The sequence below is a fragment of the Eucyclogobius newberryi genome, unplaced genomic scaffold (genome assembly GCF_026437365.1).
Source record: "Eucyclogobius newberryi isolate DKJ021-1_F unplaced genomic scaffold, fEucNew1.0.hap1 SCAF_1, whole genome shotgun sequence".
In the NCBI taxonomy this organism is placed as follows: domain Eukaryota; kingdom Metazoa; phylum Chordata; class Actinopteri; order Gobiiformes; family Gobiidae; genus Eucyclogobius; species Eucyclogobius newberryi.
Genome location: NW_027315723.1, coordinates 27,825,608 through 27,853,355, shown reverse-complemented (window position 1 = coordinate 27,853,355; position 27,748 = coordinate 27,825,608). Strand labels below are relative to the sequence as shown.

The following is a 27,748-nucleotide window of genomic DNA, read 5'->3' as shown; positions in this document are numbered from 1 at the left end:
ACACGAAGGACATGTTAAAACAACCACTAAAGTGCAGAAATATCCTTATTGGAGAGATCACACATGTTGCCTCCTTTGCAAGCTTTTAAAATATTTTTTATTGTTATTCTGAAGCGGGGCATGTTAGTATGTTGTTACCTGTTAGTATGACTTACCTGTGTCACCAGCCAATCGTGTCCCGCTGCTAGTGCAGCCTCTGCAGCTCAGTGAGCTGAACATGTCCATAAACTGAGAATGATAAACACTTGTTTGTGTCCTTTATCTGCAGGTTAAGGCTCTGATAACACGGCTTCAGATGTGATTGTAGTTCTTTTCTTAGATGGGAAGAGCACAGGCGACATATTAGATATTAGGGATGTTACACTTCTCGACACATTGGTCACAACACTGATACAATTATATACGTTTAGGCCTCAGAGGAGGAAAAACAATTGTTTCCTCCATTATTATGGTTATTATCAATAAACATAATATTTTTAGTCAATTATCCCATTCTTCTCTGACTTTTTCTTACTTTTTCTTCTGTATTTGCTCCCTTTTCACATCTTAAGTCTTTTTAAAGTCTAAAATACTTTTTTATGTAACCATATCAAAGCTGCTCTAAGCCGCTTTCCTGTGAATTCAATTAATGAATTTGGAGCCCCTGGGGCAAAAGTGACGAGGAATAATTACACATGGTTGTTACGGAAAGCTTTTGTGGTTTGATTAGTGACTTCTTCGAGGCGTAAAGCTGTTTGGGGCATTACCTCCGCGTTGTGTTAGAGGAACATGTGCTCACGTGGGTGACGCAGCCTCCACAGAAGCCTCTCGCCTTTTAAACTCGATCATTATCAGAGCTGCTGTGGACAGGAAACCAGGGACAGGTTTGTTACACCTGTCAACACCTGCATCAGACGGAGTCAAACCTGCGAGAGCGGCTTATGTCTGTGAACAAAGAGTGCTCACAGTCTGTCTTTATTAAGTAGATTATGTTCAACAATATCACAGACATGATTCAGAGGCTCTGTGGGTCACATGTCAATCTGTTTCATTCTGATGCCCCGTTCTGGTTTAACGATGCTCCACCTTGAATGTTTGTGAATAATGTCTCAGTAATGGTCTGAAATGAGTGACACTGCAGCTGGGATTATTTACCAGATTGAATTAAAGTCGTGTGCATTTCCTCAGTCGACATAATTGTTTGCAGGCAGCGGGTTTGTATGTCGGGCTGTAACGATTATTTTAGTTATCGACAAGTCAAACAAGTATTTCTATTGTGTATCGAGTGGTTTCAAATACAGTCTGAAGGCTTCTAGATGGAGAATAATTCCAAAAAATAAAGTGTAATCCAGGAGTTTAGTTGATATAAACAGATACGTTTATACGTTAAGTTAATATAAATTGTTTTTTCATTCCGGAGGATTTAGTTGATTAAAACAGATTGGATTGGATTGGATTCAACTTTATTGTCATTGCACAGAGTACAGGTACTAAGACAACGAAATGCAGTTAGCATCAACCAGAAGTGCAAAACAGCAGTTAAAAGTGCAGAGTATGTAAAGTGAATCAGTGAATAAATACAGAATGTACAGTAGGGGGCAGTATGGGGTATGAGCAGTTGTCCACAATCACTGTGTGTGTGTGTGGCAGTCTACAGTCTCTGTATGTGCATGTCTGTGTGTGTGTGTGTGTGTGGGGGGGGGGGGGGGGGGGGGACATTGAGGTAGAGAGTTCAGCAGGATGACCGCTGCAGGGAGGAAGCTTTTCCTGAACCTACTGGTCCGGGAACGGAGCACCCTGTAGCGCCTCCCGGAGATCTATTATATTTTATCCATTTTATTCTTCTCATTATTATTGTGAGCTTATCTTACTTTTAGAACCTAATTTTTTCCTCTACTGGTCAGTTTAAAATCAGACATTGTTTATTCTTTTTTGACATAGATTTAATAATGGCAATATCTTTTGTCTTTTGTACAGTATGTATTTTAGAGTCAGTATAGTTCAGATAACTACGATTATCGATTTGTCCCAATTAGATACTACTACTACTACTACTACTACTACTACTACTACTACTACTACTACTACTACTACTACTACTACTACTACTACTACTACTACTACTACTACTACTACTACTACTACTACTACTACTACTACTACTACTACTACTACTACTACTACTACTACTACTACTACTACTACTACTACTACTACTACTACTACTACTACTACTACTACTACTACTACTACTACTACTACTACTACTACTACTACTACTACTACTACTACTACTACTACTACTACTACTACTACTACTACTACTACTACTACTACTACTACTACTACTACTACTACTACTACTACTACTACTACTACTACTACTACTACTACTACTACTACTACTACTACTACTACTACTACTACTACTACTACTACTACTACTACTACTACTACTACTACTACTACTACTACTACTACTACTACTACTACTACTACTACTACTACTACTACTACTACTACTACTACTACTACTACTACTACTACTACTACTACTACTACTACTACTACTACTACTACTACTACTACTACTACTACTACTACTACTACTACTACTACTACTACTACTACTACTACTACTACTACTACTACTACTACTACTACTACTACTACTACTACTACTAATAATAATAATAATAATAATAATAATAATAATAATAATAATAATAATAATAATAATAATAATAATAATAATAATAATAATAATAATAATAATAATAATAATAATAATAATAATAATAATAATAATAATAATAATAATAATAATAATAATAATAATAATAATAATAATAATAATAATAATAATAATAATAATGTTTATTACATGGATACAGATTCTGCTCAGCCACTTTCCTCTTGAGCTTATGCTTTTACTGGACCCGATGAAATGCCACACACCTTTTATGTTTTGTTGTCCTCTCACAGCTCTCCAAACAAACCCTCAATGAGACACACACACACACACACACACACACACACACACAGAGGCTGAGCGAGTGAAGGGGGGAGGGGCAGAGCACTGGGCGTGGTCCTCGCTCTGCTGCCTCCTATTAGGACGAGCGAGTGTTGAAAAGGGGTGTGTCCTAGAGCGAGTCCTAACATCTGCGCTGTCCCTGTGCCACTACAGCAGTCTGCGGACACTCGGCGGCAGCAGGAGGTGATACAGGAGCTCCATTCACCCCGAGTCTGCCAGGATTCTCCTCCTCCTCCTCCAAGGTGCCTATTAGACAGCTCCCGACCTGCGCGGAATACCTCACCTCACTCTGGAAATGCTCCAAACCAAAGGCGACATCACTCATTCTGCCGACAGCGCGGAAAAGCTGACGCGGCGGCAGCAGTGAAGAGGGCGGATAACACAGGAATGCATGCTCCCTCCTGGCCCGGGTAAGATGCTCCGAATCTAATCTACACGCGCGTGCAAAAGGGGAGCGGTCTGTATCTGCAGCCTGGAATGCGACCGGCGCGGAGACCGTCCCGGGTTAATGGAGGGAGTGAGGGCTTTATCACTCCCTTAAGGATGCACGCTGGGCTGCTCCGTAGGTGATGCTGCCTGCGTCTATCTAATTAGGAGGTGTCTTGTTGCCAGAGTAACCGGGGGAGGGAGGGGGAAGGGCGTCCTCTTGACTGATGGGTGCTCCTCCGACACACCGGGGGCCCTGGAGGCTGAGGGAAATGCCCCCGTTAATGATAAGTCTGAGGTCGGGGTGATCTGGCGCTACAAAAATGCTGCCTCCCACGGCCGTGCGTGCCCCGTGGGAGTGTCATCGGTGTCAAGTGAGCGTGCGAGGGGGCACGGAGAGCACGCGGTGATGTCCCGTAGTTGGTGCTGCTCCGAATCAGGTCAGTGAGAACGAAAGTCACCTTCAGCGCAAAAGCCGCACGTCGCCCGGCTTCTTCCTGTCATCGTTCTCAAATTCCACGCATCCTCTGTCCCGATCCATACATCTCTCTCTTTACTATACGACACGCCCAGTGCATTAATGTCTCGATTTCACAGACACATATTAATCCCTTTTTTTTTTATATTCTGCCCATCGATACTCCTCTATCCCTGTGCGCCCTTATTGCAGATTACGGGCAGCGGAATGGGCGGACGAGGGCTTACATTAAAAAACGCCTCTCTGCACGTCGCCATGGCAACTGTCTGCGCAGGGAGAGGTTTTTTAAGATGTCACTGCTGTCCACGCGCGTGCTATCGATGCGCTATGGACCTGTGTTTTATGAGAAACTGTAGTCCTCCATCGAGCCTGACAGTAATAACCATGAGGCGTTTTATGAGGCGTGCAGTTGAAAGTCTGCAGCAAAGCACTTCTTTTTTTTTTAGCAGCACATTTTAATTTACTGCTTATTCTAATTGCTAAATATATTATCCACTATATGAGCCACTGAAGATGAGCGTTTTAGTGGTGGCGAGTTCCCGCTCCGCCGCTGACATTATTGGGATATTGATTGTTTTGCTGAGTTTGCACTATGTAAATGGCAGATAATGGATCTCTCATTGTGTCGTGGGCACCATCTGTACACACGCCTACATCGTCTATATTTGTCTCCCAACCTTCTGTTTTGGGAGGTTTTCTAACGTGGATTTAGTTCTGAAGATGCTCCTCCAGATATGTCCTGAGCCTGGTGCCAGTTATATATAAAATATAGCTGAATTTAATTGTATCACTGACTCAACTATTTGTCAATACGTACAGGTAATTAGGTTCTTTACTTGAACGTTTTCTGATTTGCTGCCAATCTTCACAATCTGTATTATATGTTGCAGTGATATGGTAGTTAAATGTAGAGATGGGTAATTTTAACCTGTGCCAGAGACAGTATTTAGGACATTTTTTTTCCTTCTTTGCTGCTCAGTCTCTTTGTGCTCGTTTGTCATTCCCAGTTTGTCCTCAGTGCCTCAGATTAGTATGTTTCTTTTTACTTTGAGTGTGAGTAAAAATTGAACTAGAAGAGTAATATGTTGTTTCTACAAATCATCTGAAAACTGTATTTGGGAACGTCTCTCGCTCTAGATTTATCTTTATCACTGTCAGCACATGTTGGTTATTGGCCACAGCACAAGGCAAATATTGAGTATCAGCTTTAAAAAAAATCCATACCGGAACGGACATCCCAGTATAATCTTTGCGGGCTTATGATTCACTATCTAAGGTAAACTTTCCCTTTTGAGAACAGCCAGTTCACCAGCCGCAACCAGTAAACTAAACCTCTGTGAAAGATATTGCTGTGTGCCTGGTGGTTTCCGACTTTGCCCCGGGTCTAACCTTCACTCGAATGGCTGACCTGAGGAAAAATGGGAACGTAGAGAGAGAAAAAGAGGGCGAGAGAGAGATAGAGAGAGTGAGTGGGGGGTTTACCTTTTCATCTCTGTCCTCCCCATGACTCAGCTTCACTCCCCCAGACCCTAGTACGCTTTCTGAGTCTGCTGGGATTGTTCATGTGGACCAAAGTTAAGAGGGAGTGCCATTGGCCGATGTTGTTTAGGTTGTTAAAAATAGTAATAATCTGTTATAAGTTAAGTAAGGACTTGACCCAGTTTGTATTGGGTCTTCCAAAAGTGGCAAAAGGAGCTAAAATAAGTGTTTGATTGAAGCAGCCAAAACTAGGTCTAATTCCCAGCTAAACCAGGACAAAACCAGAAAAGACTTGACGACTTAAAGACTGGAAATGGAGCTCGAACCGGGACTCGACTCTGGACTCGACTCGGGACTCGACTCTGGACTCGACTCTGGACTCGACTCTGGACTCGACTCTGGACTCGACTCTGGACTCGACTCGGGGCTCGACTCGGGGCTCGACTCGGGCTCGACTCGGGGCTCGACTCGGGGGCTCGACTCGGGGGCTCGACTCGGGGGCTCGACTCTGGACTCGACTCTGGGACTCGACTGGGGACTCGACTCTGGGGCTCGACTCTGGGACTCGACTCTGGACTCGACTCTGGACTCGACTCTGGGGCTCGACTCTGGGACTCGACTCGGGGGCTCGACTCTGGACTCGACTCTGGGACTCGACTGGGGACTCGACTCTGGGACTCGACTCGGGGCTCGACTCTGGACTCGACTCGGGACTCGACTCTGGGACTCGACTCGGGACTCGACTGGGGGGCTCAACTCTGGACTTGACTCTGGGACTCGACTGGGGGCTCGACTCTGGGGCTCGACTCTGGGACTCGACTCGGGACTCGACTCGGGGGCTCGACTCTGGACTCGACTCTGGGACTCGACTCTGGGGCTCGACTCTGGGACTCGACTCGGGACTCGACTCGGGGGCTCGACTCTGGACTCGACTCTGGGGCTCGACTCTGGGACTCGACTCGGGACTCGACTGGGGGCTCGACTCTGGACTCGACTGGGGACTCGACTCTGGACTCGACTGGGGACTCGACTCTGGGGCTCGACTCTGGGACTCGACTCGGGACTCGACTCGGGGGCTCGACTCTGGACTCGACTCTGGACTCGACTCTGGACTCGACTGGGGACTCGACTCTGGGGCTCGACTCTGGGGCTCGACTCTGGGGCTCGACTCTGGGACTCGACTCGGGACTCGACTCGGGACTCGACTCTGGACTCGACTCTGGACTCGAATCAGGACTCGAATCGGGACTTGCACTAGGATTCAAACCAGGTAGATGTTTTAAATTACCAGGACTTTTATCTTCCTTTTTTTTCATTTAATATTCATTCGGTTTCTGATTGTGCCACAGAAGACATTATTACATAAAAATATATGTTTTCTTTTCTATAATTTATGTATTTCACATTTAGTTTTATAAAGTCTCTCTCCGCTCTGGAGAGCAGCTTCAGTGAGAGACTGATCCACCCTCGCTGTGTGAAGGAAAGGTTCCGTAGGTCTTTCCTTCCTGCTGCTGTCAGACTTTATAACTGAACACCCGCAATACTGACCTAACCTAATACTGATGTGCAATTCTGTCATATGTGCAATTGCTGTTGGAATTCATGTGCAATTACTGTGCAATTACTGTGAAATTCATGTGCAAGCTATGTGCTGTCGTGACACATATTCATGTGCAATTACTGTCGTGATCACATGCAATGGTATTTATGTATTTATTTATTTATTTATTTGTCTATGGGAGTTTTTATTTATTTATAGGAGATCTTCTGCTGGGAGTGTTTTTCAGACTTCCTATAAGTGATCTGTTCTTCTGTATCTACCTCTGTATCTACCTGCGTTGCACAAATGAAATTTCCCCATGTGGGACAATAAAGGAATATCTTATCTTATCTTATCTTAGTAATTGCTACACATATCAGTGTTTCCCACAGGTTTGTAATGAGACTGTGGAGGCACAAGTGATCCATATTTTGATAATTTGATTGAATACTAATACACATTTAGAGTATATACTGTAATAGTTACCTCTGTATGTCTATAGCCACGTTTCTATTGGAGGGATATGGTCCATGGTGTTTCCTCAGCACAAAATGAACCGTACCACCCAGTTTGAGGGGTCCGAAGGGGGCTGTGAGAGGTACTAGCTTCTAGAGGGTTCTGGCTCGCCCCCAAAACACTTTAGTGTGACATTATTGGACAAGAGAGAACACAAGAGAGAATGATATGGCAAAAGCAGATACAAACGGGGGGAAAAGGTATAGTTTTTCATCAAACCAGAGTTGATCTTGTGATTAACATGGCAATACTATAAGCATAATGTACAGTATGTATAACCAATTTTACTTTAGATACGTCGGCTTGTTTTTAGACTGTGGGGACAAAAAGTAGATTATGGGAGGGGCACCACAGTCTCCTCTATTAATGAGAAACAATATACCCAGGACTTTTCACTTTCACTGAGACTGTCGAGCATGTGCTGATTTGCTGTGAGGCTTATGATGGAGAGAGGGCCGGGTTGGCCTTGTGGTTTCGGAATGATGGGCGGGAGTTCAATCTGCGGAGCGTTCTGGCGATTCAGTCACGGGGTTTGTGTCGGGCTGTGGTTGCTTACTTATGTAGCACAGGGCTGGGTAAATGTTTATAGAGGTGGGGGGTGTTGGAGACTGAGCCGAGGATGAGGAGCAAGAGGATGTTCTAACGCGCTTTGACTTCATGGGCCTAGAAACACCAAAGTGATGGAAGAAGGACTTCTAAAGGATAAAACGACAAAGACGTCCCATGACCTCTTGGGCTTTGTACTTCCAAAGATAACTGGAAGAACCAGGACTACGATAAAACACCAAAGAAGAAGAAGAAGAAGAAGAAGAGCTAGTCTCCGGTCTGGAGAGACGGGAGATGGAGGAGAGTGGATCGGTGGTCGAAGACGTTCTGGACGGCGTGGAGGAGCAGCCTTTTCTGCCTGCACGTGCCCGGAAACGTAAAAAGTCCCTTAGCTCGTCCGAGGGTTCTGGGAATGAGCAGCAGGATGAGGCTGAAGCTATTGATATCCGGGGTGAGAGCAGAGACTGTAAGGTGATCATAAAGCTTGCACAGGATAGTGCATCCTTTAAGGAGTGGAATTCAGTGGCATTGTCAAAGAGCCTAACTGTAGCTGTGGGAGTGATCAAGAGTGCGAGTGTCCTTAGAGATGGCTCGCTGCTGGTCGTGTGCAAGGATGCGGCTCAGCAACGGAAGGCGATTGGAACTAAACGTCTGGGTGGAAAGGACATTCTTGTGTCTGATGCTGAAAGAAACACGGTCAGAGGAGTTATCGTAGGTGTCCCTACGGCGACGTCTGTGGATGAAGTTAAGGAGAATTTGACTGGAGCTAAGGTGGTGGACGCTAGGCGGTTGAAGGTGACCCGGTCTGGGGTAAGATGTGACAACTTGTCGGTAATGGTAACACTTGAAGGGAGGTGCCTGCCTAGTAAGGTGTTCATTGGGTTCATGTGCCATGACGTTAGGCCATATGTTCCACCGCCCCTGCGTTGCTTTAAGTGCCAGCGCTTTGGGCATATTGCAGCGGTCTGTAGAGGGAGGCAAAGATGTGGTAAATGTGCAGGAGATCACGAGTATGGGAAGTGTGACGTGGGAGCAAAACTGAAGTGCTGTAACTGTGGGGAAGAACATAGCTCTGCCTACGGGGGATGCGGGTTTAGCAAAAGAGCTGCTGAGGTGCATAAAATAAAGGTCTCTCAAGGTATATCCTATGCAGATGCAGTCGAGAAAGTTTCAAGTAATGAGTTTAGAGTAAATACAGAGAGAGGAGCCAGCGCTGCTCCCAGCCAGGGCGAAATGAGAAAGGCCAGCGTGGCTCCCAAGAAGTGTGAAGGTTTCAAGAGTGGAGGTCCCAAGTGTGCAGGTTCCAGAATTAATGAGAATACCCTGGTTGTGGATAGAGAGGATTTTGTACTCTTTATGGTGGATGTTGTAAACTGTGCTGCTCAGACTCAAAGCAGAACTGAAAGGATCAGGATCATTGCTAAAGCTGCAGGGAGATTCCTTGGAACAAAGGAGCTTGATTGGGCAGATATAGAAAACAGGCTAAAGGCGCTAAATGGGAGTCGGAGTGATGGGGGTCTGCTTTTGGGGAGTCCGGGTGATCAGAGTGACGAGATGGGGGTGGGGGTGGTCTCCTGTCCTCGTCCAGTCTCGTAGACGCACGGCTACCAAGCAGCGACATCAGTGGAAATATTAAAGCCTATAGAATGAAGCCTAAAGAATAAAGCTGTACGGTGGAAGCACCGAACGTCAAAGAAGGAGAGGAAGATGAAGAAGAGTCTCCCTGGAATAAAGCCGGTTGGTCTCTGATACAACAACAACTATTCTAGTCACAAAGACATATCATGACCTCATGGGCTTTGTAACACCAAAGCAATGGGAGGAGTACTTTTACGGACTACGACAGAGTCTGAGGACTACGAAACGTCTGAGGAATAAAGTCTGCCGGTAATGCAACACTCGGATGCCAACCGCCATAAAACAACAACAACAACAACAACAACTTTCACTGACCCACAGTAGGCTTAGCTCCTTGGGCTGCAAGATTAATTGCAATCTAATCGAAAGCACAATTTGAATGGACACAATTATCAAATTAAAGCCGCGCTAGCAGCAATGATGGCTCTTGCCACCCGTGTGACCGCCTTCCCGCGCGACCATGTTTTCTGCAGCATTTTGTGTCATACCAAACGACGCTCAGTAATTCACCGTTGATGATTGCATAGTTTGCGATTCAAATAATTGTTTGTCCTGACAAAATGCAAGATTGTGCTGAACGCAGACCTGAGCAGGGAGAAAGAGAGAGCCTCTGTGACCCGGGACTTTTCATCAATGGTCAGGGGGTCAAAAATACCAGAGTTGTGGCAGAAAGAATAAAGCCTAAAGAGTAAAGCCTAAAGAGTAAAGCCTAAAGAGTAAAGCCTAAAGAGTAAAGCCTAAAGAGTAAAGCCTAAAGAGTAAAGCCTAAAGAGTAAAGCCTAAAGCCTAAAGAGTAAAGCCTAAAGAGTAAAGTCTAAAGAGTAAAGCCTAAAGCCTAAAGAGTAAAGCCTAAAGAGTAAAGCCTAAAGAGTAAAGTCTAAAGAGTAAAGTCTAAAGAGTAAGCCTAAAGAGTAAAGCCTAAAGAGTAAAGCCTAAAGAGTAAAGCCTAAAGAGTAAAGCCTTAAGAGTAAAGCCTTAAGAGTAAAGCCTTAAGAGTAAAGCCTTAAGAGTAAAGCCTTAAGAGTAAAGCCTTAAGAGTAAAGCCTTAAGAGTAAAGCCTTAAGAGTAAAGCCTTAAGAGTAAAGCCTTAAGAGTAAAGCCAAAAGAGTAAAGCCAAAAGAGTAAAGCCAAAAGAGTAAAGCCAAAAGAGTAAAGCCAAAAGAGGAAAAGAATAAAGCCAAAAGCCTAAAGAATAAAGCCTAAAGAGTAAAGCCTAAAGAGTAAAGCCTAAAGAGTAAAGCCTAAAGAGTAAAGCCTAAAGAGTAAAGCCAAAAGAGTAAAGCCAAAAGAGTAAAGCCAAAAGAGTAAAGCCAAAAGAGTAAAGCCAAAAGAGTAAAGCCAAAAGAGTAAAGCCAAAAGAGTAAAGCCAAAAGAGTAAAGCCAAAAGAGTAAAGCCAAAAGAGTAAAGCCAAAAGAGTAAAGCCAAAAGAGTAAAGCCAAAAGAGTAAAGCCAAAAGAGTAAAAGAATAAAGCCAAAATAACAAAAGAATAAAGCCAAAGCCAAAAGAATAAAGCCAAAAGAATAAAGAATAAAGCCTAAAGAATAAAGCCTAAAGAATAAAGCCTAAAGAATAAAGCCTAAAGAATAAAGCCTAAAGAATAAAGAATAAAGCCTAAAGAATAAAGAATAGTCTAAAGAATAAAGCCTAAAGAATAAAGTCTAAAGTATATTTATTCCCCTCCTCCAATACCTCCGGCATCTAGTCAACGGATTCCACTCCTTAAAGGACGCATTATCCGGTGCAAGCTTTATGATCACCTCATCCTCGATAATAGCGGCTTCATCCTGCTTCTCATGCTTCATTCTCAGCTTCATTCTGCTTCTCATGGGCTTTGAAACACCAAAGTAATGGAAGGAGAATTCTAAAGAACACGACAAAGTCTGAAGAATAAAGTCTGGCAGTAATGCAACTCTTGGATGCCAACTGCCATAAAAAAACAACAACAACAATAACATCAACAGCAGCTTCCAGAACCCTCGGACGAGCTAGAGGACACCAACAGCCAGGTAGCTGACCTCTTCTTTCTTCAGTGGAACAGGTGGCTGGGACTCGTCCTTCTTGTCTAGCAGCAGGGTTTTCCGGTCCTTCTGAGACTCCTTCTCCGGCTGCTTAGCGGCTTGAGCCGCGGTGTTGGTTGAACCAGCAGCGGCCGCCTCCTTCTTCTTGTTTTCCGCCGCCTTCAGGATCTCATACGGATCGGTCTCATGGTCCAATAGCTGGTCGAACCGGTTGGTCACAACGCAGCCGAAGCCTTCTTGCAGGTGTCCGGGCATGCTTCTTCTTCTTCTTCTTTGGTGCATTATGGCGAGCATGCTTCTTCTTCTTTATGGCGGTTGGCATTGACAAAGAGTCTATATAATCTATGTGCCGTCGTGACACATATTCATGTGCAATTACTGTCGTGATCACATGCAATGGTATTTGTGTATTTATGTATTTATTTATTTGTCCATGGGAGTTTTTTTTTTATAGGAGATCGTCTACTGAAAGTGTTTTTCAAACTTCCTATAAGTGATCTGTTCTTTTCTTCTGTATCTACCTCTGTATCTTCCTGCGTTGCACCAATGAAATTTCCCCATGTGGGACAATAAAGGAATATCTTATATAAGGCGGTGGGAGAGATCAGGCCTGCGAGAGTCCTTAGGGATGGCTCGCTGCTGGTTATGTGCAAAGGAAAGCAATTGGGAGTAAAAGTCAGGATGGAAAGAACATTCTTGTTTCGGACGCTGAAAGAAACCCAGTCAGAGGAGTTTTCACAGGCGTTCTTACGACGGTGACTGTGGATGACGTAAGGAAAGATTTAGCTGGAGCTAAGGAAGTGGACGCTAGGCGGTTGAAAGTAACCCAGCAAGTTTATCAAAAGAGCTGCTGTGGTGCAGAAAATTAGGGTCTCTCAAGGTATATTCTATGCAGATGCAGTCAAGAAAGTATCAAGTAACGAGGTTAAAGTAAATACAGTAAGCGAAGCCAGCGCTGCTCACAACCAGAGTGAAGTGAGGGAAGCCAGCGTGGCTCCCAAGAAGTGTGGAGGTTCCAAGTGTGGAGGTTCCAAGTGTGGAGGTTCCAAGTGTGGAGGTTCCAAGTGTGGAGGTTCCAAGTGTGGAGGTTCCAAGTGTGGAGGTTCCAAGTGTGGAGGTTCCAAGTGTGGAGGTCCCAAGTGTTGTTGTTGTTGTTGTTGTTGTTGTTGTTTTATGGCGGTTGGCATCCAAGTGTTGCATTACCGCCAGACTTTATTCTTCAGACTTCATTTTTCTCGTTTCTCCCCTTATATTGGGTGGAAGAGGAAACATTTAAGCGCGCTCTCCACGGATGCGGCGGGCCAGCTGGATGTCTTTGAGCATGATGGTCACACGCTTGGCGTGGATGGCACACAGGTTGGTGTCCTCGAACAGACCCACCAGGTAGGCCTCGCTGGCCTCCTGCAGAGCCCTGATGGCGGCGCTCTGGAAGCGCAGGTCGGTCTTGAAGTCCTGGTTCCAAAATGACTGTGAATACCTTGGCTGTGGATAGAGAAGATTTTGTACAGGAAGATTCCTTGGAACAGAAGAGCTTGATTGGGCAGAAATAGAAAATAGGAGGAATAGGAGTCGGAGTGACGGGGGACTACTTTTGGGGAATCAAGAGTAATCAGAGTGAAGAACTGGAGGTGGGGGCGGTCTCCTGTCCTCGCCCAGTCTAGTAGATGCACGGCTGCCAAGCAATGACATCAGTGGAAATATCAAAGCCTAACGAATGAAGCCTAAAGAATAAAGCTGTACGGTGGAAGCACCGAACATCAAAGAAAAAATCCACTTAGCTTCAACATGGCTGACTTCCTGTTTATCATAGAGTGACGCTGCCAGGTGTGTTTTACTTGTCAAAGGTAGCTCTATCAATCTTCCAAGTTTCATGTGCCTAGGCCAAAGATTAAGCGTTTCATGTTTTTTCTTTTTTGAACTAGGCAACGGGCGTTCTTGCAAGCTTCATTTTATTCGAGTTCGGCCCGAGCCGATCACGTCTATGTCCCCATGTGTGACTTTTCATCGATGTTCAGGGGGTCAAAAATGCCAGAGTTGTGGCAGAATGACCATGGTAGCCAAAAAAAAAGATTACTAAATCTCCCGATTTTAAGATATTTCAATCGACCTTTTGTATGCCATTATCCTTTATTTTGGTAGCGAAGGCGAGCGGGGGGAACATGCCGAACATGCCGGGTCAAGAGCGCCGCCATGTTTGTTGTGATTACACTGCTGGGTGTATTTCTGTCCCAGAATGCAAAGCGCAGGTCAAATTTAATATGAAGCGACACCATGACGCAGAACGACATGAGCTGCGGTAAGTCCAGTGGACAGAGAGAAGCTTACCAACAAAATTAAAGTGTCATTCCTACATGGTCTGTTCAATACAGAAGTATATGAAGGACTGAAAATGTTATCGTATATATGTCCTGTAACACGTCATTTGTCCCTTGGGATGAAAGATAAGTTGACCTGCGCTATAAAATTATTCAACACGGTGCTTTTGAAAAGAACGGTCGGTAAGTCGGCGAAATATTAGAAAAATAAAAGAATTTGGCGTCATTTTGACAAAATGTTGATTTTTTCCCCCCCAGCCGGCTAGTTTTATACCGCGTCGGTCAGGTTACGGCAAACAGCTCAGCCTAATGATAAAAAGAAACCAGGCGTAAACAATGTCTCGTCGTATTCTATTCCATGGAATGGCTCGAGCCAATAACAAATGAGTCATAATTTCCTCCACAAACAATAAAGTATCCAGTCTAATTCTGCATAAAACCTGCTATCTATAATTTATATCTGTACAAACATGCTCTGAAATACAAATACAAGTCTTTTCATACTTTGTCAGTTCATAGTCAGTCTTTTTGTCAATTTGAGTTTGAATGTGAACAGAATCACATCATTAAAACATAAATATTGCAAATCTAATCGCAATTCTTGTCAGGAAAAATGAGATATTCTTCCCAGATGGTGTGGCCCTATTGGCTCCTGTCACTTCTTTGGTCTCAGTGCCACCTCTGACGTTGACCTCATGACCGGAGGGCTTCATTATCTTCTCGCTGCTTTAGCCTGTGATCAGATCTTATCGTTCGGCCTTATTATGTTGTGTCCGTCACAGTCTGCGCCTCTGCACTCGCTCTGCCTGTGCGTCTGGATGTGGCGATGGTTAAACCTGATTACTAAGTCACCCGCAGCAAACAGATGTGGCCGCAGCTCCTCACTAATCATCGTCATCACAGAGGAAGGCTTTAGATACCGTCTCCAGATGAAACCTGTGAAGACCACGAGCGGCGTAATGAGGAAGGATGTGCAGACTATTAGATTACTTTTGTGCACCAGTGAGATGCGTCTGTCAGTAATATTTTTAGCACTGCCTGTAATAGCTCTCTAGCTCTCAATACAACCGGGGCAAGCACAGTAATACACAAAAAGTACTCTTGCTTACAATTCACAAGCGTTTTCACAGTATGAGAAGTTAAAATTAAACATTGATACTAAGGAAAAAGCACAATGATTTAATACCAATCTCCGGACAAGAATTGCGATTAGATTTGCGATTCATTTGCAAAAAGACTGAAACAGGGCAGTGCAGAATTAGAATGAATAGAAATTAGTATTTTGTTTGTCCATTCAAATTGCAACTTCGATTCGATTGCAATTGATCTTGCACTTACCTACTTTTCACTTCAGTCTCCTCTACCAATTTAATAATATCATCATTAGCTCTCGTTTTTGCAGTATCCAAAAACAATATCCATTCATATTCTGTCCATCCAACAGAAATGTGTGACAACTTGTCTCTGATTGTATTTGGTTAGATTTGAATATCAGACAAAACTTTAAAATGACCCACAAATGTGAAGTTGATATGCAAAGCTTGCTTACGTCAAATCAGCATTCACAATATATTGATATTTGCATAATCCGTCCACCTTAAACTATTTTACCACACTGTTGTGCTTTTTGTCCATTATTCATCAAATGTGAGTCGCAGGAAGAAACGCTTGCTTTGTGCCTCTTCTCGTTCTCTCTGCGTCTCTTTCTCTGTCCTCTCTTTCTCAGTCGCTCATGTCTAATCCTGTAACATGAACCAGTTGATCACTAGTCCCCAGGCCGTGTGACTGCATCACTCTTGAGGCAGTGGCTTTGTCGTATCCCGGCACACACAGCTGTAACTTACACCAAAGCGAGTATCGGGCCAGAGTGGATCGACCACTTTCAGATTAAGATGGTTTAGCCGACTTCCTGTTTGTCCAAAAAGCGATTGATTTTTGTCTCATTTTAAGTCAATCGTCAGCTGTTCTACCATGGCCACTCCCTTCTGTGTCCGGGTCATTATTATGGACAGTGTGCCATTAACTAATGAGCCGAGGGAGTGGAGTGTGTGATGTCCAGCTGAGCAGCTCCATTCAGCCCCGCACGCCGCGCCCACCGTCTGTAAGGAGTAAACAATGAGTCGATAATCATGATTTATGTCTGAAGTGGGTAGTCAATCTAGAGCTGCTCAATGATCACTTATTACGGCACATGTTATGAGCTGCAGCTGCGCACCTCCCTGTTTCTGTTATTTAAGTTATTTTTCCATTTATATCTGGTATTGACATGTGATGAACATGTATTAGAAGTTAGAACCCAAAGTACACTGAGAAGACCACATGATCACTGGCGATTATGCAATTGCACATATTTAAACAGAAGAAAAACGTTATTTATCACCAATAAAGTAGATTAAATTCACAATTTTCTACCAAATTTCAAGATCACTAACTCTGTGTCTTCTGTTGTTGTGAATATAGAGCCTTTAAAATATCCCCAACAATTAGTCAACCAATATATACGTTGTCATTGATTGATTAATTGTCTAAATGATGAAATGACTAAAGTTCTACAGCCCTAATCAAATATATTAAAGATGTTGTTTTAAAGATGCCAAATTCTATATAATGTTACAGACCATTCATGGCATTGTGCATGACGTTTACAGGCACATTTTAGCGCAAAAAATATAAAATTATTATCAGGATAATCCAAAATGTAGATTTTTGTCAATATCGCAGTTGAAAAATATTATTGTTTTGGTCAAATTCTTCTCCCTCAAAGCAGATTTCACAGGTTGGACCAGTGTTTTGTCCAAATACGAGGTGCTGATTGATTTTCCGCTGGAGCCATTGTTGAAAGGATGACCGCTGGCCTTCTCTGCGGGACTCTGAGGCCTTTATTTGCAGCTGTCCAAATTGATCCAAAATAAATGACCAAGTGCACCAGGGTTTCCATAAGCCTCTTGTGCAGAGAGCAGCCCAGGGCAGAGCGCTCGCCCACAGCCGCAGTGTTGTTAATGTCACATGCTCTACATTCACCCACTCTCAGATTCACCCGTGTAAATGACCACTGTATGTGTTTTATAAGGCTAAAGAGATGTTATGGTGACGGGCATCAAATCACAAGTCTGATCCATCCTAAATCCTAAACCAGAAAAGAAGATTATTAAAACTTATGTTCGCCAAATGCCCCCATTCGACCATTACACAGCTGGAACTCTCCACCAGTTTGGATCACTGTGTTACATCAACTATTTTAGCACGACGAATGTCTTGTTGTTGTTTTTTTACCTAAAACAATTTCCAAAATTAATTTACGGTACATTTAAATGATCAGAACGTAAGATACCAAATATACTTTTTCCTAATCCTTAATTACAAAAGCACTGGACATGGCCAAAATTGTTATAATGTGGTATTACTCACTGTGAAGTAATTCAAGATGAGACTTTAAACCTTCAGCTCAAAGTGCTGTGATGGACTGATTCACTGGTAAAGGCCATTTACTTTGGCTGTGCATTAGCCGTGTCTCTCTACATTAGTGCATTATTACTCTGGCTGCAACAGAAACGTTCAAATGAAAGTGCTGAGAAGCTCCAGCTGCTGTTCTTTCTCACATCTGTTTCTAATGCTCTGCTGTCCACTGGGTTCTGTCCAGCTCTGCTCCATAACACACCTTTAACTATTAGTGTTAGCTCCGTGTCTCACTCTGCTGCCATTGTTCAAAGCACTGCACTTGTACTTCATTGTAATGGCAGTCATGTAACAGTAAAACCTGTGAAGTGTTCAAGAAAACCTAAACAATTTACTTCATTCTTTCAGTTGTTATGCTGGCGTTCCCATAAGGGACATTATTTCAGTTTGAGTCATGTTTCTATCATCTGTGGGATAGTTTATACTCCTCCAAGTCCTTCATTAGTCTGGATCTAATCTCATACTTGTACTAAACCAGGACTAGAAACAGAACTAGAACCGGGACTAGAAACAAGACTAGAGCCAACACTACAACCGGGACTAGTACTGGGACTAGTACTGGGACTAGAGCCGGGACTAGAAATGGTACTAGAAACGGGACTTGAACCAGGACTTGAACCGGGACTAGAGCCGGGACTAAAGCCGGGACTAGAAATAGGACTAGAAATGAGACTAGAAGCGGGACTAGAAACAGGGCTAGAACTGGGACTAGAACTGGGACTAGAACTGGGACTAGAACTGGGACTAGAACTGGGACTATAACCAACACTAGAATCGGGACTAGAGGCGGGACTAGCGCCGAGACTAGCGCCGGGACTAGAAACCGGACTTGCCCTGCCTAAATGTCGTCAGTCGTACAACCGGGACTGGAACCGGGACTAGAACCGGGACTAGAACCGGGACTAGAACCGGGACTAGAAATGGGACTGGAAATGGGACTAGAAACAAGACTACAACCGGGACTGGAACCGGGACTGGAACCGGGACTGGAACCGGGACTAGAGCCGGGGCTAGAACTGGGACTAGAACTGGGACTATAACCAACACTAGAATCGGGACTAGAGGCGGGACTAGAGCCGGGACTAGAACCGGGACTAGCGCCGAGACAAGCGCCGGGACTAGAAACCGGACTTGCCCTGCCTAAATGTCGTCAGTCGTACAACCGGGACTGGAACCGGGACTAGAACCCGGGACTGGAACCGGGACTGGAACCGGGACTGGAGCCGGGACTAGAGCCTGGGCTAGAACTGGGACTAGAACTGGGACTATAACCAACACTAGAATCGGGACTAGTGGCGGGACTAGAAACCGGACTTGCCCAGCCTAAATGTCGTCAGTCGTACAACCGGGACTGGAACCGGGACTAGAACCGGGACTAGAACCGGGACTAGAAATGGGACTAGAAATGGTACTAGAAACAAGACTACAACCGGGTCTGGAACCGGGACTGGAGCCGGGACTGGAGCCGGGACTGGAGCCGGGACTGGAGCCGGGACTGGAGCCGGGACTAGAGCCGGGACTAGAAACCGGACTTGCCCTGCCTAAATGTTGTCAGTCGTCCACATTTGCGCGTTTCCATAGCATTAACAGTATCTTTGTTATCCTCGTCCCTTTTTGCACCCTTCTGCTTTCTGTCTAGTCGACAGTACTGACTTTATGGAGAGGTCTTCGGTAGGCACCACGATACACTCCCATTTTCCAAACACTGGAGTCTTTTTACTGTCTGGATTCTGGCCAGGTCACTATTCAAACCTCGTGGTCAAGAAAACAACAAGGCAATGTGAGGTTACAGATCTGTCGAGACAAAGAGCAAAGTGTTTGTTTTGAGTTTTGGACGTGACGAGCTCAAGCTGGACAAAGGAATGTGTTGAACTAGTTTCTCCGTTAGGGGCCAAAAGTCAGGTTGAATGCTTCAGCACTGGAATACATCATTGTCCTGGACCCTCCACGAGTCGCTGATCATTCGTTAAACGTTTTTTTGTTTGGACAGAGGGGAGCGGTTAGTGTGAATGAAGGAGCAGGTGAGGCGATGCGGGGTCACAACTCACCTGGAAATGACAGGAATGTCCTCTTGTCCCGACAGGCCCTGACCGCCTGACAGACAACCTCCGGGGCTAATGCCACACTGCGACACTTAACAATTACTCACAGCCAACAATGTGCGACGTACTACTGCAGAATACTTTTTTATCGAACCCAATGTCGGCAGTTTTTCCATTATATGATCAGTCAAAATCTGTTCTGTATGTATCCGATTTTCTTCAATTATACAATTTATCCGTAAATATTCTCTTATCTACAAGCCTTCACCATACTTCAACCTTTGTTTGATTGAAAATGTATTTAAAAGGTCTGGACAATAGAAATAATTGCTGACTGTGGAGACGAGCAGGTGACAGACCAAGTTATGATGCACCTTTACTTCCTCTCATCACAGTTCACAGATTCATTTTCCAGTAGCTGTGAGTCTTTGGTGCTCCACAATCACACAGTGGACCTTTGCCTTCTGCGCTGACACAGAAGTAGACAAATATGTACTATCGCATTTCTGCTTTGATCCACTTGAACCCACTCTGTGAATCTTCAAATACCTCGATTGCACTGTAAATGGCAATTACATGTCACATTCTTCCCAAACATTGTGCCTTAAGCTATGGCACTTGTTTTGTCTTTTTTTAAAAACCCAAATCCTCTCCTCTTCTTGATTTGATTTACACAAAGTTTACAACACTGAAGCTCTAGTAAAATAGTGAATGGAAAAAGCGGCATCTGACTGGACTAATATGGTCACAGAGTGCTCCAAATGCCCCTTCGCTTCATGCTGGAATAGACGGTGTGTGTGAAGCCACGCAGCTGCTCCGACGGCCTGGTAGTCTGTTTGGAAAAGTCGAGGATGTGTCAAAATAAATACACCACAAAACCGTGTTGGAGAGAGAGGGAGAGCGTGAGGGGGCGCAGTGTGTGTCCCATGTGCGGCCGCTTGACCCCGGGCGTCGTGTGGAGGACATAGATCACTGCTACACACTTTCACTCTGTTTGATATACATGCTGCGGTCATAATAAATGACTCCCTTTGGTCATGTTTAACAATGGACCTGGTTGTACGCAGAAGAGCCAGCTTGAATAAATGGCGCCCATGTGCGTGATGAGGCTAGCAGCCACATTTGTTAGGAACTATTTTTATATGGGGGAAACAAACTCTTCTTTCTACTTGTTTAAGCTGTTTTGTAAAGCTTATATTTATAGAGAAACGACTGTGTTTTGTTGCCTTAGAAACAACCAGAGACTTGTATAAATGAAATAATAATAGAAAAGTTTGGTGTTAAGAAAAATAGTTGCTTCCAGACAGGAAAACCAAACCTAAATTAAGATAGTGACGGTTTATGTCTATGTTTTGCCACTAAACCGGCCTCCGTGTCTCCGAGCTGCTCTCGTGTCCTCGGTCGACTGAAGCTAAACGGTCCACGGTGAAACTTCAGTGACTTGGTTAAATTTAGTGTTTTGAAGCTGTGTCCGACCAAAGCCTCAGACTCTGGGAAAGGTCCTCAGAGCAGTGGTTTGTTGTGGGCAGGTCGCTGGTCACCAACATAAAGATGGTCCAATATAGATTCTTTTGAGGAACAGATTCAATATTTGTCTTGCCGCCATGGCCAAGCAATGATATTTACAGATACTGATGTAATGTGAGTTTAAAAACGTGTATTTATGTGGGAAAATAATGTATTGCATGATTGTGTAAACATACAGGCATATTTTTATCTTCTACGATTGTGCACTGAGGACAAACTGGGAATGACACATGGGCATACAGAGACTTGAAAATATGTGCCAAATATCAGCAATATTTTCAATATGGATACGACTGCTCTTTGGTTGCTCAAAATACTACATTCTGCACTACTGTACTACAAGTTCTATCCATCTTTTGTGGTGTCTATGTTTATTTTTAGTTCAATTTCCTTGACCTTGGCCATAACTGAGCAGCTTAATCTAATTAGCCCGATATATGTATTTGGAATGATGCTTGTTTGGTTATTTATGATTTTACAATATAAAAGAGACGACTTGAAATCCCGGACCTCGGTGAAAGTTTATTAGTGACCCCTGATCTACACTGTCGGATGTAAAACGTTGGGTTCACAGCAGTTTGACTGAGCCGCTCTGCGATGCTGGTCCTCTGACAGCTGATGAATGTGATGGATTGATATCATGTGGAGGCAGTGAGCGCAGCTGAGGAGCGTTCTGCACATTGGTTAAATACCTGATTGAGGTGCAGTTTAATCCTGACTGAAGCTGGGACCATAGTTTGAAAATATTACTGATGTGTTAGACTCCCACTAACATGTCCAGTACAATCCCCTCCCACGCTTTTCATTGTAATCCCTTCCACACCATCACTCATTATGACGGTTCGATGTGAAGAGGAAGGGCACATGAATGGGGCGTAGTACACCAATCTTGAAAATGATAGTTTCCATTTCGCTCTCACAGAGCCCTATTGTATAAAGTACATAATTAGATCTTTCAGAGCTCTCCTGCTCTAATGGAGCTCATTGTACTTTGCCTTCAAATATTATGACTCTGTCATTACCCTTTTCCAGGCCAAAGGTTTCTTCTGAGCTTGGAAAACTGTTGCTGCAAATAAGTAACATTTTCACCCAATGTCCTGAGGTCCTTGTGTTTGACAGACCGTTTCACTTTCAGATCTCTCTGACGAGGCGAGCCGCAGAGGCCCAGGAGCAGAGCGGAGCAGGCCACTCGCCTGAACCATGGCTCCTCGCAAACGAGGAGGCGGCGGGAGCCGAGGAGGCCTCTCCTTCATCTTCTGCTGCTTCAACAGCAATGACCATCCAGAGATCACCTACCGGCTAAGGGAAGACTTCGCCCTGCAGGCCATGGAGCCTGCTCTGCCCATGCCCAGCTACGACGAGCTGGACGGCATGTTCTCCGAGCTGGTGGTAAGATTTACTATCTTTAATCTGAGTGAGGAAACACGGTGTACTATTTGTACTAGTTTCAGAAATCTGAAATGTTTTTGTTTTATCTGGTTAGGCCAATGAACTGAGAACTATTTCAGTTTAATGATTTTAATTGAAAATGAAAGAACTACTCCTGAACTTAACCTTCAGAAAACAACAGTCCTTTAAAGAGTTACATAGTCTTTAAGCAGCTCAAACATGGACGTCCTGGTGGCAGTTTACTGTAACAAAAGTCTCTGAATAGTCTCTTCTTCTACAGTGAGCATTTCCTGGAGCTCTAAATGCCTCTGTCACTTCAGATTTGCCCCTCTGCTCCTGCCCTCTCTCTGCTGACAGTTGTCTAAGCATGGCATTTTTTCACATGAATAGAGCACACTGAAGGACGCCTCGTGTCTTGGCCCGAACGTCTGCTAATTGCTTGTTTTTGTCTCCTGCTCTTTATGAAGACATAATTGAATAAGTTGAGTGCAAAGACAAGGGGGCATTCAGTTAATCTGTTTACCAAGTGAAACTAGCCGCGTGCTTTTACTTTTGCAGCGATTGTCTGTGTAAAATGAAAACAAGACTCAATGGTATAAGTTGCGGACATCTGCTCGCTTACATCTAGTTAAACTTGACCTTTGAACTTTTGCAAGACTTTCCAGAAACCTACAAGTCAACTTAAAGAGAAGGTCTTTTTACATTTACACCATGCAATACCAGGAATGTGTGCACAGGTGGTAAATTCTGTTCTGTGGCATCTTCCTGCTTTGGTTTAGTCACGGTGTGTCCAATATTACAACACTATTACATTGGAAGTTTAGGACCTGCTGAGGCCTAGCATGATATATTATTGAATATTATATATAGAATATCCATGCAACCGTCATACAGAAATATATGATCTTAAAAAAATTCTTTAGAAACTCATCCAGCTTCTCCTTTCCCCAGTGTCTGTTTTTCTGCTGTGACGCATGTTTGTTCCAGATGTTTGTTGTTACCTCGTGTGGAGGAAATAGACCACGCCCTTTTCTTTGGGCCATTACTCACCGTTAAATCAGCCAAGAGACATCGAGTGGGTTCACAATGAGACGAGCTGCTGATGTGCCAGATCCAGGCCAGATACTTTTGCCCCAGGACTGGTAAAAATGTCACCACCTGGATTTAACTAAGCAAATAAGCATGAGCCTCCTCTTGGATAATTACTGCAGGTTCAACAACGTTATGTGGGCAAAGAATGAGGTCAGCTACCTGAATAATAACCAGAGACCACTTTATTCACAGTTTTTTCAATTACATGATAGCGCAGGCAAATTTCAAGATGACAATTATATTCCAGGATTTATTGGTTGATAATTGTGAAAGAGTGGTTCTTTTCTCACAGGGATTGATCAACATATTCCAGACTTAACCCTCCCCGACTTACGCATCAATACAAGATCTTGACAAAAAATTGAGTGCCCCGTCTGAGAAACGTCTTACTCATATTTAAGATAAATAAGTCCCACATGGGGAAATTTCATTGTTGCAATGCAGGTAGAGACAGAGGTAGATACAGAAGAAAAGAACAGATCACTTATAGGAAGTTTGAAAAACACTCTCAATAGAAGATCTCTTATAAACAAAAACTCCTATAGACAAAACCTCCCATTTCCCAACAAGGGATGGAGGGGAAAAATAATAAAGATAAAAATAAATAAATACATACCATTGCATGTGATCACGACAGTGATTGCACATGAATATGTGTCACGACAATAATTGCACATGAATTGCAGAATGAATTCTAGTTCACTGATGTGGTAGAGATGCGTTTCATTGTTGCTATTTTGACTTTGGCTGCAAGGTCATTGATTATTCACCACTATTCACAATTATTTAGTAATCAATTAATCGGTGAAACGTGCCATGGACTGAGAAAAGAGTTATTCAGATCGATATACTACCTCACTTCACCTTCGTCCGGGTCTTATTAACAACCCTTAACAACCCAGCGATTGGCCGATCAGCACAGCGATCGCTACTTTCAGCCCTCATTTTGTTAACATGACATTTTCTTTTGTAGGATGAGCTCGACCTATCGGAGAAGCACAGAGAGGCCATGTTCGCACTCCCCGCGGAGAAGAAATGGCAGATCTACTGTAGCAAAAAGAAGGTAAGAGTCTTATCTCAGCATCTCAAACTCCGCCCCCACAGCGTCTCTATCAGATGACCGCCAGCTTGCCCCGATCCGTTTATCATTGATTTGCCCCGATCCCTACATCGTCACGTCTATCGGCTCACAACGCGCCCCGGCACGACCTGGTTGTCTGGACATTTCAGGAATGTGCATGATTATTTTAGTCTGCCTTTTGATGTCAGATGAAGGTAGCGGCGGCGTGGAAGAGGAAGAATCAAAGTGTAAACCCTGTAATGCCGTGAAATCTTTTAATATACTTTGGAATTGGATGAAAGTCAACCTATTTGAAAGTACTTACAATACAAATATAGGAAATAACATTAAATTAAAGCCGCAAGCGGCAATGATCGGCCCTCGCCACGCCGCCGTCCTTTTATTACGCCTACTGCTGAATCTGTGACGCTGTCACATCTTCTCCCCTTTGTTTTACCATCAAAAAGCTATTTTATTTTGAATTCTTGGCAAAATGTGCGGCTTTGCCGCACAGAGACCGTGACTTTTTGAATAAAATGTGGATAACTTTTGATGGTCCACCCCTGAAGATGAGTCTCCCCAAATTTCAGGTAATAGGGCTAACGCCCTGGGAGGAGTTTGTGAAAGTATAAAGTGTAAACATGTTCTGGCGATTTTCCCATTGGAATAACGTGGGAGGTTTTGGTCATCGCTACGGCAACGCCATAACAATTATGACATGGGTCTCATTGACTTTTTTGATGGGATGCTAAAATTGAGTTGTGTGTCAAATTTCATATAATTTCGCAAAACTAAACATTTAACCTCCATATAAAATCTGTAGGGGGCGCTGTGGCGCCAAATTAATTTATTTCACTTCAAGTAGGTTTAAGGCAAAGAGTTTAACAACTGATTCTAATTTGACGCAATTCGGACTTTATCTGCGCAAACGGCAGAAATGTTAAATTTGGGAGATTTCTGAAATTCTAGCTAAAGTTTGCGGCTTTGCCGCACAGAGACCGTTACAGGTATCAATGTAATTTGAATAACTTTTGATGTCCCACTCCTCAGTACCATTTTCACCAAATTTCAGCTTTTTAGAGCCAACGCCCTGGGAGGAGTTCGTAAAAGTACGACGTTTGGAAAAACTCCTGAGTCATGCTTAGCCATTTTTGAACCAATATGGCCGACATTTGGTTGGGCGGACGGCGTTGCTGTAATACTTGTCACCATCTACCTCTGCGCCAATTTTCATGATTCTACGACCAATTTTTTTTATTTTAGAAAAAGGAAATAGCCAGAATGTAGAGAGGCACGATTTTTAGAGGTGTGCAAATTTTTTGTGACTTTTCGTCAATGTTCACTGGGTGAAAAATAGGGGGGTTGGTCAAGAAGAAGAAGAAGAAGAAGAAGAAGAAGAAGAAGAAGAAGAAGAAGAAGAAGAAGAAGAAGAAGAAGAAGAAGAAGAAGAAGAAGAAGAAGAAGAAGAAGAAGAAGAAGAAGAAGAAGAAGAAGAAGAAGAAGAAGAAGAAGAAGAAGAAGAAGAAGAAGAAGAAGAAGAAGAAGAAGAAGAAGAAGAAGGAGGAGGAGGAGGAGGAGGAGGAGGAGGAGGAGGAGGAGGAGGAGGAGGAGGAGGAGGAGGAGGAGGAGGAGGAGGAGGAGGAGGAGGAGGAGGAGGAGGAGGAGGAGGAGGAGGAGGAGGAGGAGGAGGAGGAGGAGGAGGAGGAGGAGGAGGAGGAGGAGGAGGAGGAGGAGGAGGAGGAGGAATATTCCGATGCGAAAACGATATGGGGAACGTATTTGTGAGCTACTTAGGGCAAATGAGTGCTTTATATGGGGTTGTCCCAATGTAAAGTGCTCGTTTAGTGCGCACTTTTGCACGGGCTTCGCCCGTTTACAACGGTAATGTTCCATCTTCCTACTACTAATTAGTATGCACGGGGCGTGCGTGAGTGAAGGTGTGCGTTAGTGAGTGTTTGGAAGTGGGCGAGCGTTTCGTGCGCACTTTCGCAGCCGTGCTTCGCACGGCCTTACGAGATTAATAGGCCTCTCGCCAGCTTGTGGCGCTCGGGCCTAATAAAATGCTTAGACTTGACTTAGGGGGATTCATCTGAACTGGCATTAAAGGCTTTGGCATTTTTGCCAAACAGATGTTTATAAATTCCTCTCGGAGACATTATCTAACTTTTATGAGGACACATACACGCATGTAAAGGCCGTAAACCTGATTATGTGTTAACAAAGATTACATAAATGTGGCCTTAGACGCTGCACTGTTAAACGTGCCGACGCAAGCAGGCCCCGACATATTCAACAAACTGCAGAAGCATCATTTTCTGCTGTTCTCAAACATGCCAGTTCGCTTTACTTCAATCACCTTCATTTTCCACATTACTGCGAGAAGACTCTTAACGGCCTCATCAAAGCCCTCCGTGAAAAGCGAGAGGCACAACACGTAACTGAGCTGCTCGATACTAAAGGAGACGTATTGTGCTTTTTTCCAGGTACTTACTATCGGACTATAACATAAATAGATCATCATTTTACATTTTGTTCATTGTAAACTGACATATTGATCTAAAACAGCTTCACGGTAGAAGCAGCTCTGTTGACTTCCTACTCAAAACTGCAGAACTGATAAGCTCTTCATAGTCACATTTCATCGGCTTGTCCTGTCCATGTTTTTGTGCCATTTTAGAACTCTTCTCTACTGTGTCTGAGTCTGAACGTCCTCCCATCACTTACTCAATCACGGAGCGATTTGGACACTACTTTCTCTTGACTCTGGCGCAGTGTTGGGAAGTAACTGAATACATGTATCTTAACCTATCGGTATTCAGAATACCAATTTAAAGTAACTGAATTCTGGTACAGTTTTAATCTGATCAGACTGTGATATGATTCAACTGAATCTGGAAGTATTCTAGGTATTCAGAATACAGTACTCTGATTGGACAAAGTAATGTAATACAATACAGAACAGAACTTTTCTGAGCCCTCCAGCCTCAGTTGCAGGAAAACACAAGATTACATACATAAATACTAAAATACAACTTTGAGTAAACAAATGATGACGAAACACTCTATGGTGATATAGCAGTTTAAGAAAACACTTTAAAACCAGAATACTAATGCATCAAATAAATCAAATACACCATTGGCCCTAATGGACTTTTTGACATTGTAAATAAAAACAATGTGCCTTTGTGGTATGGATTAAGTGTGATATTCT

At 43.7% G+C, this 27,748-nt stretch overlaps 1 protein-coding gene and 1 pseudogene across 2 annotated transcripts in view; one reads left to right on the top strand and one right to left on the bottom strand.

Annotated features, from left to right (window-relative positions):
* The window catches only part of LOC140357799 (disheveled-associated activator of morphogenesis 1-like), a 53,108-nt gene that overhangs the window by 8,288 nt on the left and 17,072 nt on the right, over positions 1 to 27,748 (top strand). For both annotated transcript variants that reach the window (XM_072442323.1, XM_072442315.1), the window contains exons 2-4: positions 3,167 to 3,423; positions 22,132 to 22,385; positions 24,451 to 24,540. In XM_072442323.1, the coding sequence (XP_072298424.1) occupies positions 22,197 to 22,385; positions 24,451 to 24,540 (279 nt within the window). In that variant the 5' untranslated portion in view covers positions 3,167 to 3,423; positions 22,132 to 22,196. The remainder of the gene's footprint in view (positions 1 to 3,166; positions 3,424 to 22,131; positions 22,386 to 24,450; positions 24,541 to 27,748) is intronic.
* On the bottom strand, positions 11,624 to 11,911 carry LOC140363623 (SERPINE1 mRNA-binding protein 1 pseudogene; annotated as a pseudogene).